The following is a 12872-nucleotide window of genomic DNA, read 5'->3' as shown; positions in this document are numbered from 1 at the left end:
ATTCCAAGTACCTAATTTTTAATGCATCATTTCAGTGAATAATAGTCTATATATTATTTAATTTGTTCACTTACTATCTGCCAAACACCAGTATTCAAAACATCTTGTAAATACTTATCTCATTGACTTCTCTTCATGGCATGAGTTGGGGCCTACTATCTCTTTATAGGGAGGAAGCTAAGACACAGGATGGACAAGGTCACACAAACAGATAGCACACGATGAAACAATTTGATTGACAGTCATGTGCTCATCCATTACACTATGTTGTGTCCAACATTATTGACTTCACAGATCACAGGACAATAGATCTGAAAGTCATTGAAGATTGTCTATCTTAGTCTGCTCACTCACAGATGACAAGGCTCAGTGGACCGAAGGTCATGAGAGATAATAATACAATCTCCTCCGCCAGTTAGACATGACTACAACCAGGCTCTCCTGTCTACTACTTCAATAGTAGCCATGCTCAGTACCACTGTGCAGGTTCCATATCTGCAAAACAGAGGTACCTCCTAGCTCATCATTTTTATGTTTCAATTATGATTATGAAGGATTTTTTGCATAGAAGACATTTTCCCTCCAGTGCTTGGGATCAAACTTAGGGCCTCAAAAAAAAGCTAAGCAAAGCTGGGTATCATGGTACACACCTGTAATCCCAGAATTTGGGAGGTGGAGGCTGAAAGATCACTTTGAGGCCAGCCTAGGCTGTATGAGACCTGTCTCCAAAAGCACAAGAGAGGTTGTTGGAGAGATGGCTCCATGATTAAGTGCTTTCTGTTCTTTCAGAGAACCCAGGTTCCATTTCCTGTACCCTCAAAGTGGCTCATAACTGCCTGTAATTCCAGTTCCATGGGATCTGATACCCTCTTATGGCTTTTATGGGTACCAGGCACACATGTAGTGTGCATACACTCATACATTTAAATAAAAAAAAAACCTTTAAATTTTAAAAAGAGGGAGGGATGGAACAGGTGAGAGAGAGGGAAGTCCTCCATCCACACTGATGACTTGAGCCTAACACATTGTTTCTTAAATAGTCCTTCTGTCTTTCTCTGAGGGCCCCTTTCTATACATATACTATTACTAGGAATTGTACTTTTTAAAAGCACTTACAGATTATCTCATTTTGCAAATGATTATGTCTGTGAGATCTGACACCAAAGCCCATAGCATTGGCTGCTGTATTAAGTGATGCTTCAGACTCTTAATGCATCCTTGGTGTAAGTTTCTAGAAAAGTGTATTAATGCAGGGCTAGTAAACGTTTTATTCTAAGGAAGCAGGTAGTAAATATTTTTGGTTTCATAGGGCAAAGTCTCTGAGGAGCACAGCTTTGCCACTGGAGTATGCACACTGGGATAAACAATACATAGACAATGGAAGTAGCTATATTCCACTAAAATTTTATTTATAAAAACAGGTGATGGGCTACATTTGTCAATTCTATATTTGGGTACAAATTTGCAAATATATAAAAAGTCTTATTGTTTATATAGAAATGGAAACATTAAAACTGAAAAGGTACTATCTTGGTTGGGTTTAAATACTTTTCAACTTCCATAAGAATGAAACTTTTATTTTTATCTCCCACTAAAGAAGGATAGGCTGCTGTATATTAAATTACCCCAATTATCTGATTCAAGTTTAGATCTATGAAATAGAAAAAGTAAAAATGGATATTAACAGATAAGAGAATTATTCCATTAACTATTAAAAGTAAACATTAGCTGGAATTTTTTAAGTACAAACCATATAATAGCTACTAACTTATTCAAACCTATTTCTTCATCTGTCAAATCACCATGTAACAGAGAATGTCCCAGAAATTTGTTATAATTTCAACAAACGTACACACAAATGACTGAATATTCATATGGCTAGGAGATGACAAGCATTATACTCAATTTTATTCTTTAGTTAAGAACTTAAGGAACAACCTGAAGTGCTTCCGGCTTCCTCAAAATCAATATTTCCAAGGTGCAGGACACCAGCTACGACTCGAAACAGATCAAGTTTTTCTTCGTCATCCAAACCAATCTTTTTCATGGCTGTGCACATCCTAATAAAGTCTCCATGGTCATCTAACAGAGGATCTTTCAGGGAACCTGCCTTAACATACTATAAAACAAGAAGGTATCAACTGACTGGTTTTCATGCCACTCAATTCAACTAAAAGCTATACCAGCAGGCCTGTTAATGCAATATACGACATGCAAAAACAAAATCTGTCAACAGAAAAATGTAAGCTTTGGAATATGTTTAAGGATAGAATGGTACATAAAGTGTATGCAAGGATTCTCTGTGCTATTTCTTAAAACTTCATGTGAATCTACAATTCTTTCAATAAAAACTTGAATTAAAACAATGGAATAAGGTGTTTTGCAGTTAAAGTATGATGCTAATGCTAAAGTATTGTGAGTCTAGGATGTTAGATAAATATAAATTAGTGAAAGGGGAAAGGGTGGCTGGCTGAAATGAAGCAACAGCCTCAGATCAAAGAGAAATAAAGTGGTAATGGATGAGTTCACTCATCTGACTCGGTTAATCTATAATTATACAATGAGAAAATGTTTCATGCTAACCCATGCAGGTTACAAATATATGCAATTTTGTCAATTAAAAATAAATATGAAAAAAGAGGACAAGTGAAAAGAATTGTAATAAAGAATTTAATGTGCCAATAAGCTTGGCACTAGTTTAACTACTGACAATTACATCAATATAAACAGAAGCAAATCCAGACAAGGCAACAGCATCTCCATGGCCTGACAAGCAATCCTGTAACTTTTCTATGTTGTATGTATGAGATGAGGTGGATTACTACACATTAGGGTAACTCCAGGAATGCATGTAATGGCTTTCTGGATTAAAAACGAGAGAAAGCGAGAAAGAGAGAAACTGGTTTTCTCTCCTAGAAAAATTTGTATCTCAAGCATTCATATGTTAGGATCTAGCAAACTCAGACAGAGAGTGAAGGAAGTCAGGCCTGCAAAGCAAAAAGAAGTAACAAAAAGAGAAGTTACTGGACACAGAAAAACTGATCTAGGAATTTTCCAGAACCAGAGCACTAAAAGCTAAAGTTAAAATAAGGAAACTCAGCATCAGAATTAATGAGGATTAAAGCTGTCTGATGTTGTCTTCTCCCAGCATGCAATTATTTCTCAAGTTAACAGTCTGCCTGCTTTTCACAAGGTGCTTTAAATGTGTGAGTGTGTGCCAGATTTCCGGAAAATGTCTAGAAAATGGAATTCTATTTTATTCTTTAAAAGAAGCAAAAGCAACAATCACATGCAAAGTTTGAAGAAACACTATCATGCAGAATTTTTAGTCTCGCAGCTGAGCATCTGCAGCATTTAAACGCTGTTTTCTGATCAGACTTCAGGAACGTATTTGCTTCACGGCAGACTGAAAATACTGCATTCTCCTAAAATTTGCACACAGCATGAAGACACCCAGACAGAATGAAGCAAAGGGTTTAATTAGTCAAAATGATCACCTCATCCTCCTGACAAAGAAGACATAAAAAGTAATTTAGATATATTAGTCCACTGTTCACCTTTATATATTATACACATGCACATTCTTTTTCAGTGATATAAGATTTCTGATAAAGCATTCTCACTCTAAACTATGGAAAGGTGGTGTTTTCTTCTCTAGCAGGGGGCATGCTACTCTTTGGAGGGTAAACACAGGCTTTGTTTTCTCCCTATTGCTTTTTCCTACGCTTTTGCATTTTTTTATTTATTTTCCCTACAGGACCACTGCAATTGTCCCAGATGTGCTTTGATTATCTTAGTGGAAAGACTGCAATTTATATATTTGATGGCATCTTATAAAAACATAGTCTTTTGCCGGGCGGTGGTGGCGCACGCCTTTAATCCCAGCACTCGGGAGGCAGAGCCAGGCGGATCTCTGTGAGTTCGAGGCCAGCCTGGGCTACCAAGTGAGTTCCAGGAAAGGCGCAAAGCTACACAGAGAAACCCTGTCTCGAAAAACCAAAAAAAAAAAAAAAAAAAAAAAAAAAAAAAAAAAAAAACATAGTCTTTTTAAGACATAGTAAAGTAAATGCTGTAATAAACTTTGATGCTGCTTCCAAAAGTCTCAGCTGTGGCTAGGACATAAAATTTACCCAGAATTCAGATAGCTCTGTCTAAAACAACATGCAAAGTATCAAATTAAACAAGTATTAACTGTAGTTCCATGTGTTCATAATTTGAAATGATAATTTTATTTTCTTCTATACATTTATATTAATGCATTTTACACATAATTTATCTTACCCAGTCTGACTAAAGTCAAAACATCTGATTGGCAAGTGCAGAACCATTAAAAACTGCTAACAGTAAAAAGTTATTCAACTGACATAAATATTTTTTAAAAATAATAGTCAAGATTAACTAATACCAATAACTAATCCTGATTTAACTTAAGTGTGTTGTTTAGACACAATACAACTGATTATTTGAATTCTGTGGGTTAAAATTTCTAAAAGTTTAAAATTCTTAAACATTTAATATTTTAAAATAATAATTACATAATTATTAGATTAATGAGACCAAAATATATAAAACTGTATAATATATTCCAGATATATGGTTGATACAGCAAAATTATAATACATGAACAGCCTTTCACAAGAATGCTTAAGGTATTTACTGTCTATTTCAACCCTCTCTTCTGTAGACAACACATGAAAAAGCATACTTTATGCTTTCTACCGAGATGTTCCTCAAAAGGCTCATGTGTGGGAGACTTGGTTTCCAGTGCAGCAGTATTCAAAGGAATGGCTTTGGGGAAGTGACTGGATCATGAAGACTCTCACCTTGTCAATAGATTAATCCATTGATGGTCTCAAAATGTGATGGGTTATTAGTAAGTGCTGGAAATTTGACTGACTGAACTAGGGGTCTTGTGGTCTTTACTTTGTCCCTGATGCACAGCCTCTCTCTTTCCTCTACCTCACCTCCCACTCACTTCCAGCCACCATGAGGTGAGCAGTTTTACCTAAACACCTGCCCTCTGCTGTGAATTATCCCTCACCTTGGCCCAGAATCATGGAGACCACTAACTGTTGTGAAATATTACTTTAACTATGTAAATGTGTGTTACAATTTGTTTATGTTGCATTTGTTTAATTATGTAAAGGTGTGTTGTTTTGTTTAGGTTGCGTTTGTTTAAATTATATAAAGATGTGTTGCTGTTTCACCTTGCCTGCCTAAGGTACCTGATTGGTCTAATAACTGAATGGCCAATAGCAAGGCAGTAGCGGGATAGGCAGCGCTGGTGGCCAGAAAGAGAAAGTAGGAGGAATCTACTAGGTTCCAGAGAAGACAGAACTAAAAACAAAGAGAGGGAGACACCTGGGGCCAGCCAGTCAGCCAGGCAGCGGCCAGGTAGCCAGACATGGAGTAGGTCATACAAAATGATAGAAAGGTAAAAAGGCCCAAGGTAAAACATAGATGAAGAGAAATCAGTTAATTTAAGTTAAAAGAGCTTGTGAGACAAACATAAGCTGAGGCCAAGAATTCATAACTAATATAGAGTCTCCATGTCTTGATTGGATAGACGGTTGGTGGCCCAAAGAAAGCCTGTTACAACTAACCAAGGGCTGAAATACAAAGTCATAAGCAAAAGTAAATCTTCCCCACTTCAAGGTAACTGCTCATATATTTTGTCACAGCAGTAGAAAGCTTACTGATAAATACACTTAACTACTAATAGTAATATCAGAGTAAGCTGCTAAAATATGATGATTTTTAAGCAGTTTCATAGCATAGAAATTCAAGAAAGAACATGAGAAAAGCAATGTATTTGGGCCCAAGAAGAACAAGAGTCTATTGTTCTCTATGTGACAGTGGTTTAGAGCATCACACTACAAGAGAGACTTGGATCATCATGTTGTTTTAAAACATAAACCTGAGGCAAAAAAAAAAAAAACCATAAACCTGAAAGCAAGAAGTTCCAAAATAAAGACATATCTATCGGCAATATTTTTAAATTAAGGGTTTTAATTAAAAAAATAATCTACTGTACCTCAGGACTTTTTCGGTTCTGTAAAATCTGCTTGTCAGTTTCCTTGTTAGCGAAGTATCTAGTGCAGCCTCGGTTTAAATACTGAGATGAAGAATTGATGGTATAATTAACACAGGCTCCATGGGGAAAGAATATGACTACACAGTGAATTCAAGTTCAGCCAGGGCTCATAATGAACCTCTGCCTAACGCAAACAAGCAAAAACTAGACACCTGAAGGTGAAACTTAGTGACCCAGCATTAACCTAGTATGCATAAGGCCCTGGGGTTAATCTCAAGAATTGCAAAAACATTAAACATCTAGAAAAGAGACTATTTCTTCCAGTTTTGCTATTATAAGAAGTCGGTGCCTATTCTTGCCATCTATTGTCAGTCTATGAAAGCTTTCTTTATATTCCAGGATTTTTGCCTGACCGCAAAAAATGCTTCCAGAAAAATGTGTAAAAAGGATTTTTAAATTTACAATAACGTTGAGCATTTTTAACTTTATTTTGCAGGATACATGTATAGTTAATACAAATATGTTAATCTCTAAATTATAAATCAGTTTGGATAAAGTAATGACAAAATAAAGTTCAACCATTTTTTAAAGTGTTCATGCTACTCCTTTGTGTTTACAACTTGATTAGTAAATTATAAGGACAGAATATAACAAAAAAAACTGATGAAATTATCAAAACACCTTCATACCACTTAGACTGAATTATTTGGGGAATGGGATAAAGGTATAGTTGTTTGTAACATGACAGGAATGTCCAAAATGGCATATGCATGTCCCCTGATTTCTCTCCTGCCACCACTGGGACTGCCCTAGAGGAAATGAAATCCATCCTGGTGGTTCATACCACCAAGGCAGGAAAGCCTTTGGTTACTTTTGGTAGCTGCCCTTGCAAAATGCCCCTCAGTGTTCAGGGAAAGGCTGTAACTTCTGAGACTGAAATGCTATGCACACAAGCCTCCAAGCAAAAAGAAATACTAGATTAAAACCATAGCAGTCACCTTACTTTCTAGCCAGCTAAGTGTTGGCAAAATCTAAAAAAAATCAAGAAAAAAAAAATGTCTCTTCTGTTTTCATGAAGATATGATAAGCAATTAACTTCAAATTCCAATTAACTTGAGAATTAGAGGTCAGAAAAGGATGTCAAATTCCCTCAGACTGGCAATACAGGGGGTTGTGAGCCGCCATGTGGGTGCTGGGAACTGAACCAAGGTCCTCTGCAAAAGCAACCACTGCTCCTAACTGTGGAACCACCTCTCCAGCCCTACACCAGCATTCTTTCAAGTAATCAATTCTTCCACTAGGATTTTCAAATCCCTAATTATCACAGCATTGGGGGTGGGGCAGGCAAGTATAATTTCTTACTATTCAGCAAAGCAGTCAGACAATGTGTGCATTTTCCACCACATTCTACGTTGCCTAGGAACAAGATAATGCCTTATTTATCTTTTAATTCTGGCACAATGTCTACCACCTAATAACTGAGCAATAAGTAATTATTGCTGAATTGAACCAAGGGATATAATGACGCACTCTTTTTAATATTGGTTCAGTGATAGAAGTTTTTACAGCTACACTAAAGATAATTTTAAGGCTAGTATTACAAAACCTTGTAAGTTTCTAATTGGATTTAAATTAATAAGGTTTTAAACATCTGTCCTTTTACCTCCTGAATTACACATGTTGAGAATCACTTGTTTCAAGTATTTTGAAAAAGTAATTCAGATTTCAGAGTATTTGCATAAGCTTTTATTTTCCAGCTGAGCATCACAAATCTAAAACTACAAAGAGGCAGACTTCGTAGTGCTTGAGATTTAGGGTTTTTATATTAGAGATATTGAACTCATGATAGACTTACAATATATATCTCAATAGAGATTTCACCAGCAAGACTATAATTCTAACACATCATCTCAGGTATGAGGGGTGGCAAGAGGATCAAAGCCTTGGCCCCTTCTGAATACTAGATACCAAAGTTTGCAAACCCTTTAAAACAGCAATACACTTGTATATGATCTGCAAACACACAGCCTATCAAATACTTCAAATTACATGGAAATTATTTATAATCCTTTCTATAATGTAAACACTCTGTGAAGGAATATTATTCCTTGTTGTTTAGTAAAAATAATAAGGAAATAATAGATGCTCAGTATAGATGTATTCTTCATCATCCCCAATATTTTCAATTCATGATTAGTTAAGCCTAAGATGTAAAATCTGCAGATTCAGAAAGCCCACTGTACTTGACCTTCATGTAAGTTATGTACAAATATAACTAGGTATCAAAATACAGTGAGTTTTAACACTGAGAGGATAAACAATTTGCAAACCTTGTATAAAATGTATTTTCCTTCAACCTACCCGAAAATTATCTGGGGAACTCAAGTGAAGCTTCTCCCTAATGTCTTCTGAAGCCCCAGCGCACAACCTATAAAAAATATGATAATTCCGCTCCTCTTTGCCTTGAACACAGATCCTAGACTTCTCTAGGAGATAATGAGAAACAAATCCTCCAACAACTGAACTCTAAAAGACAAAAGAGAAAACACATTTTTGCATCTACGGGATTGAAATATAACTTAATGTTAATTTAATCTTTTCTAATAAATATAATAAAATAAATATTTTAATAAGAAATTAAAATATTTACCAACTACTGCAAAGAAATAACTAAAATGTAAGCTTTGAGTATTTTTACAATTCAGCCGTCATTTTAAACACTGTTATCTGATCTCCACCCTGATCCTTTCTACCTTTTGAGCCTCTGCCGAATCAGAACTGACTTGGTAGTGGGCCGTGTCCACAGTAGCCCACAGACAGTTGCTGAAGAGCTCTCAGATTGCCATCACACTCACTTCATGCTGACAAGACACTAACTTCTCAGATGTGATCATTACAGACTACACATATCCACAGATATACATATCACTATATATATCATGCTGCACCCCATGAACATGTACATTATTACATGCTACCAAAACAACAAAAGAATCAAATATAAGAAAGAATTATCTACAAATCTACGATTGATAATGCAGTCAAATCCAATATTTTGATTTTAAACTGAATAGAAATTACAAAGTCATTGTAAATACAAACAACCATACACACATAATAATTACAATAATAATCTTACAAAGAACTGTACTGATTTTAATTCTAATAAGACCCTTACACCTACCACAACACTTCCCAAATGTATCCCAAAAGCAACTTTCATTTACCTTTTCATTGAAATGAATTTCTACAAATTTTCCAAATCGACTGCTATTATTGTTACGAACAGTCTTTGCATTTCCAAAAGCTTCTAAAAGTGGGTTAGCTATTGAAAAAGAAATGAAAATACTTCATCAAAAAAATCACAAGAAAGGCATGAAGAAAAATTATTAAGCAATATACATATAAATCTCCAGAGGGAAAAAATTTTGAAGAAAATGATGGAATAAGTGCTTTTAGAAATATTCATATGGAAGAATATTACTATGGAAGTAATGTCAAATTCCACAAGTGTTAAATGTTTACCCACTGTCATGGTTTTACTTTTGATTGACAAGTTGACAGGATCTAGAATCATCTAGGAGACAAGCCTCCAGAGCAGAGAAAGACAACAGAAGGTAGTATTTGAGCAAAGGTTTATAGGAGATGGAAAGTCCCTTACACCTCTGGGAGGAAAGCACTGTAGACCACAGATAAGATTTTTATAAGTTAACTTCAGAGATATTCAATATTAAAAAATAAAAATCAACAATACCTTCAACAATTCTATCATCAATATCTTGACCAGTTCCATAAGATTCTGTCAGGTATCTATTTAAAATACAGGATTAAAAAAAAACTTGAATAATAATGAGAACAAAATATTTATAAATTTACTATTTAGTACATATCAAACTGAAACATGGGTCATCATTGTAACTGTTTAGCAATGTTTTTAACTTTTTATTATATTTTTATTTATGTTTTATTTATATTTTTATTTATTTATATCTTGTGTGGGCACATGAAGGCCATGGAATTATATTTTAAGCTGTTTGGAAATATTCTGATTTTTAACAAATTTTCAACTAGATTTACATAAGTATCTCAATAACTACTTAACTTAAATTCAAATTTAACTTAATTTAAATTCACAGTATTTAAATTAAAAGAACGAAACTATAGTCCTGTGGTAATGCTCTTTCCACTTTAAAATGTTATGATTATATACCAAGCGTGGAGAGTTTACTGTAATGGTAGAAAAGGGGATCTGACGAGAGAAGGGTAAGAAGAAGTCTAAATAAAAAGTAGTTTCGAAGCTATTTCATAGCGCCAGCATGGAGAATAGAATGTCCATTTGGATTTTGGAGGAACATTCCTAGGTTTCTCATTGCCTAGCTAGCAATAACTTCTTACAGAATCCTCCAAGAAATAACATATCAGAGCCAGCTTTCTACAAGTAGAGATTGCCTTCCATATAAGATGTTTGTTTCTTCCAAACTATTCCATGAGGTGTGCAATGGTATTAAAAGTCAATCTTCTTAAATACTTTGTCATTACACACACACACACACACACACACACACACACACACACACACACACACTCAAAACTGCACTATTCACAATGACCAAGTGACAGAAACAACCCAACTAACTATCAATACGTGTACAAATACAGCAAATACAATAAATCTCTGCAATGAAATTTATTCACCCCTAAAATTCAGGAAGAAAATTCTAATGCATACTGTAACATAGGACACATACTATAACGTGGGTGATTATATAGTTTTTAAGAGTCAGGGTCTTACTAAGTTCTCTAGGCTCCCATCCTCTTGAAACAAAAGTGATTTTTCTGCCTCAATCTCCCAAGAAGCTGAGCGTGTGTGTGTGTGTGTGTGTATGTGTGTGTGTGTGTGTGTGTGTGTGTGTGTGTACAAATAGGTACATGTCACTATAACCAGCTCAAATATGAGTGAATCACATATTGAACTAAATGAGATAAGGAAGTCACTGAAAGATAAATACTGTATGATGCTGCTTAAACAAGGTACTTAGAGAAACTCACAGAAACCCAAAAGAGAGAACAATGGTTCTAGGGGAGTAATGTTTTATTTATGTACTATTTAATGAGTACAGCATCTGGAGGAGTAATATTTTGTTTATGTACTATTTAATGAGTACAGTCCCAGGCTGTATGAGATGAGGAATATAAACAACACAATGACATGAATGTGATGATGTGGATGTGCTTGGCATCACTGAACTTCAAAATGGGAAGCCGACAAACTTAGTGTTCAACTTCTTTTCCATAAAAATAATGTCAGACAGCTCAAAACAGTTCAGATCAGCTAAATACTCACCTTAGAACAAACTTTGTATTTTCTGTTTTGCCAGCTCCTGATTCTCCAGACACAATGATAGACTGGCTCATCTTTAGCACCTTCATGTCTCGAAAAGCCTTGTCAGCTGGAGGCAAAGTAATACAGTAATATAGCAAGCTAAGTTATTGACAAGAGTTTGCTATAGGGGTCTTTACTCCTAAAGAAGTCGTGAATGCATGTTAAAAGATAAAGTCATCTAAAAGGTTTCTGTAAGTATTTACTTGCAATGTTCCTAACAGACAAGTAACAGGAAATACAAACATCTCAAGACTGTGCTAGACTGTTTCCACATTGAGCTTTAGCTCAGCTTCCCCACATGCCAGAGCAGATCTGCAGAGAGGCAGAAAATGCTCATTGTGCATAACTAATGAGGTCCCCAGTGAAAAGCAAGAAGGAATGAACTTCCAATTAGAAATTTGGCAAGTGATTCCATTGTGAGAGAGAAACACAAATGAAAAAGACATCTATGGAGTGATTATTTCCAGTTCCAACCACTTACCCATAAATTTTATAGTTGCAGTTTTATTAACAACTGAGTGAAGAAACCCAGACCCAGAAAGATAAATATCACATATTTTCTCTAATTTGTTGGCTGTTGTTAGCCTTGAATCTTCTGATGTGTGTGTCTCATTTGGAATAACCACAGAAGTCAAGAAATTAGTAGGGGACCATCAGGAAGTGAGGCTTCCAGTGAGGGAAAATAGGATGCAGTAACATACAGGGAATAATGAATAAAAATGGTTAAATGGGGGTAGGGAATGGGAAGACAGAATAAAAGAGGGAATAGGGGAGAGGAGTGGAGAATGGGAGGCAAGGCAAAGGAGGGAACATGGGGAGAGATAACTCACACTAAAAACTTTCTTAAAACAGTCATTAAAATCTACTACTGCAAAAGCTTCCTAAAATATAAACATACATATAGAAGAACTTTAATGGAGTTACCCCCTACTAGATACTACAGGCTAACAATAAAAGGCCCAATGTTAGAAATATGTTGCCTCATTGTTAACCAATGAGGTCCCAGAGAGCCCAAATATTATCTACAGATTGTCATTGCTCTTGGTCACCCTCCAGAACATGACATTAAGACCCTCTATCATATACTTGAGTCATAAAACATGGAGAAATCAAACTGGTAATGACCTGGATGGAAGTTTCATTCCCACTGGCTAATATTCCTAGTTCTTGGAGGTGCTATGCATGCTGCTGGAGGAAAAAAGTAATCCAGGCTTATGCAGATGTGGACCCTGCAAACCTCAATGACAGTGAGCCTTGCAAGACATGCCCACTGGCGCAATAGTGGCATGGATGTCATAGGAGTAACCAACCACTTTCTGCATGGACTTAAGGCCCTCCCCACCAGATGAAACCCACGGTTGGCACAGTTATGAGAGCCAAAAACCTGTGACTATACAGATCATAGGATCAAAGGAGTGATCTACTATTACTCTGCTAATAAAATACAATATTAAA

At 35.7% G+C, this 12872-nt stretch overlaps 1 protein-coding gene across 1 annotated transcript in view; it reads right to left on the bottom strand.

Moving 5' to 3' along the window:
* The window catches only part of Myo6 (myosin VI), a 146660-nt gene that overhangs the window by 54135 nt on the left and 79653 nt on the right, over window positions 1-12872 (bottom strand). The window contains 6 exon segments of the mRNA XM_052715203.1: window positions 1939-2119; window positions 6035-6115; window positions 8396-8560; window positions 9262-9359; window positions 9789-9844; window positions 11379-11484. Of these exon segments, the coding sequence (XP_052571163.1) occupies window positions 1939-2119; window positions 6035-6115; window positions 8396-8560; window positions 9262-9359; window positions 9789-9844; window positions 11379-11484 (687 nt within the window).

Source organism: Peromyscus californicus, unplaced genomic scaffold (genome assembly GCF_007827085.1).
Source record: "Peromyscus californicus insignis strain IS unplaced genomic scaffold, ASM782708v3 Scaffold_11__1_contigs__length_118956290, whole genome shotgun sequence".
NCBI classification, from domain to species: domain Eukaryota; kingdom Metazoa; phylum Chordata; class Mammalia; order Rodentia; family Cricetidae; genus Peromyscus; species Peromyscus californicus.
This window is presented reverse-complemented; position numbering and strand designations above follow the sequence as displayed.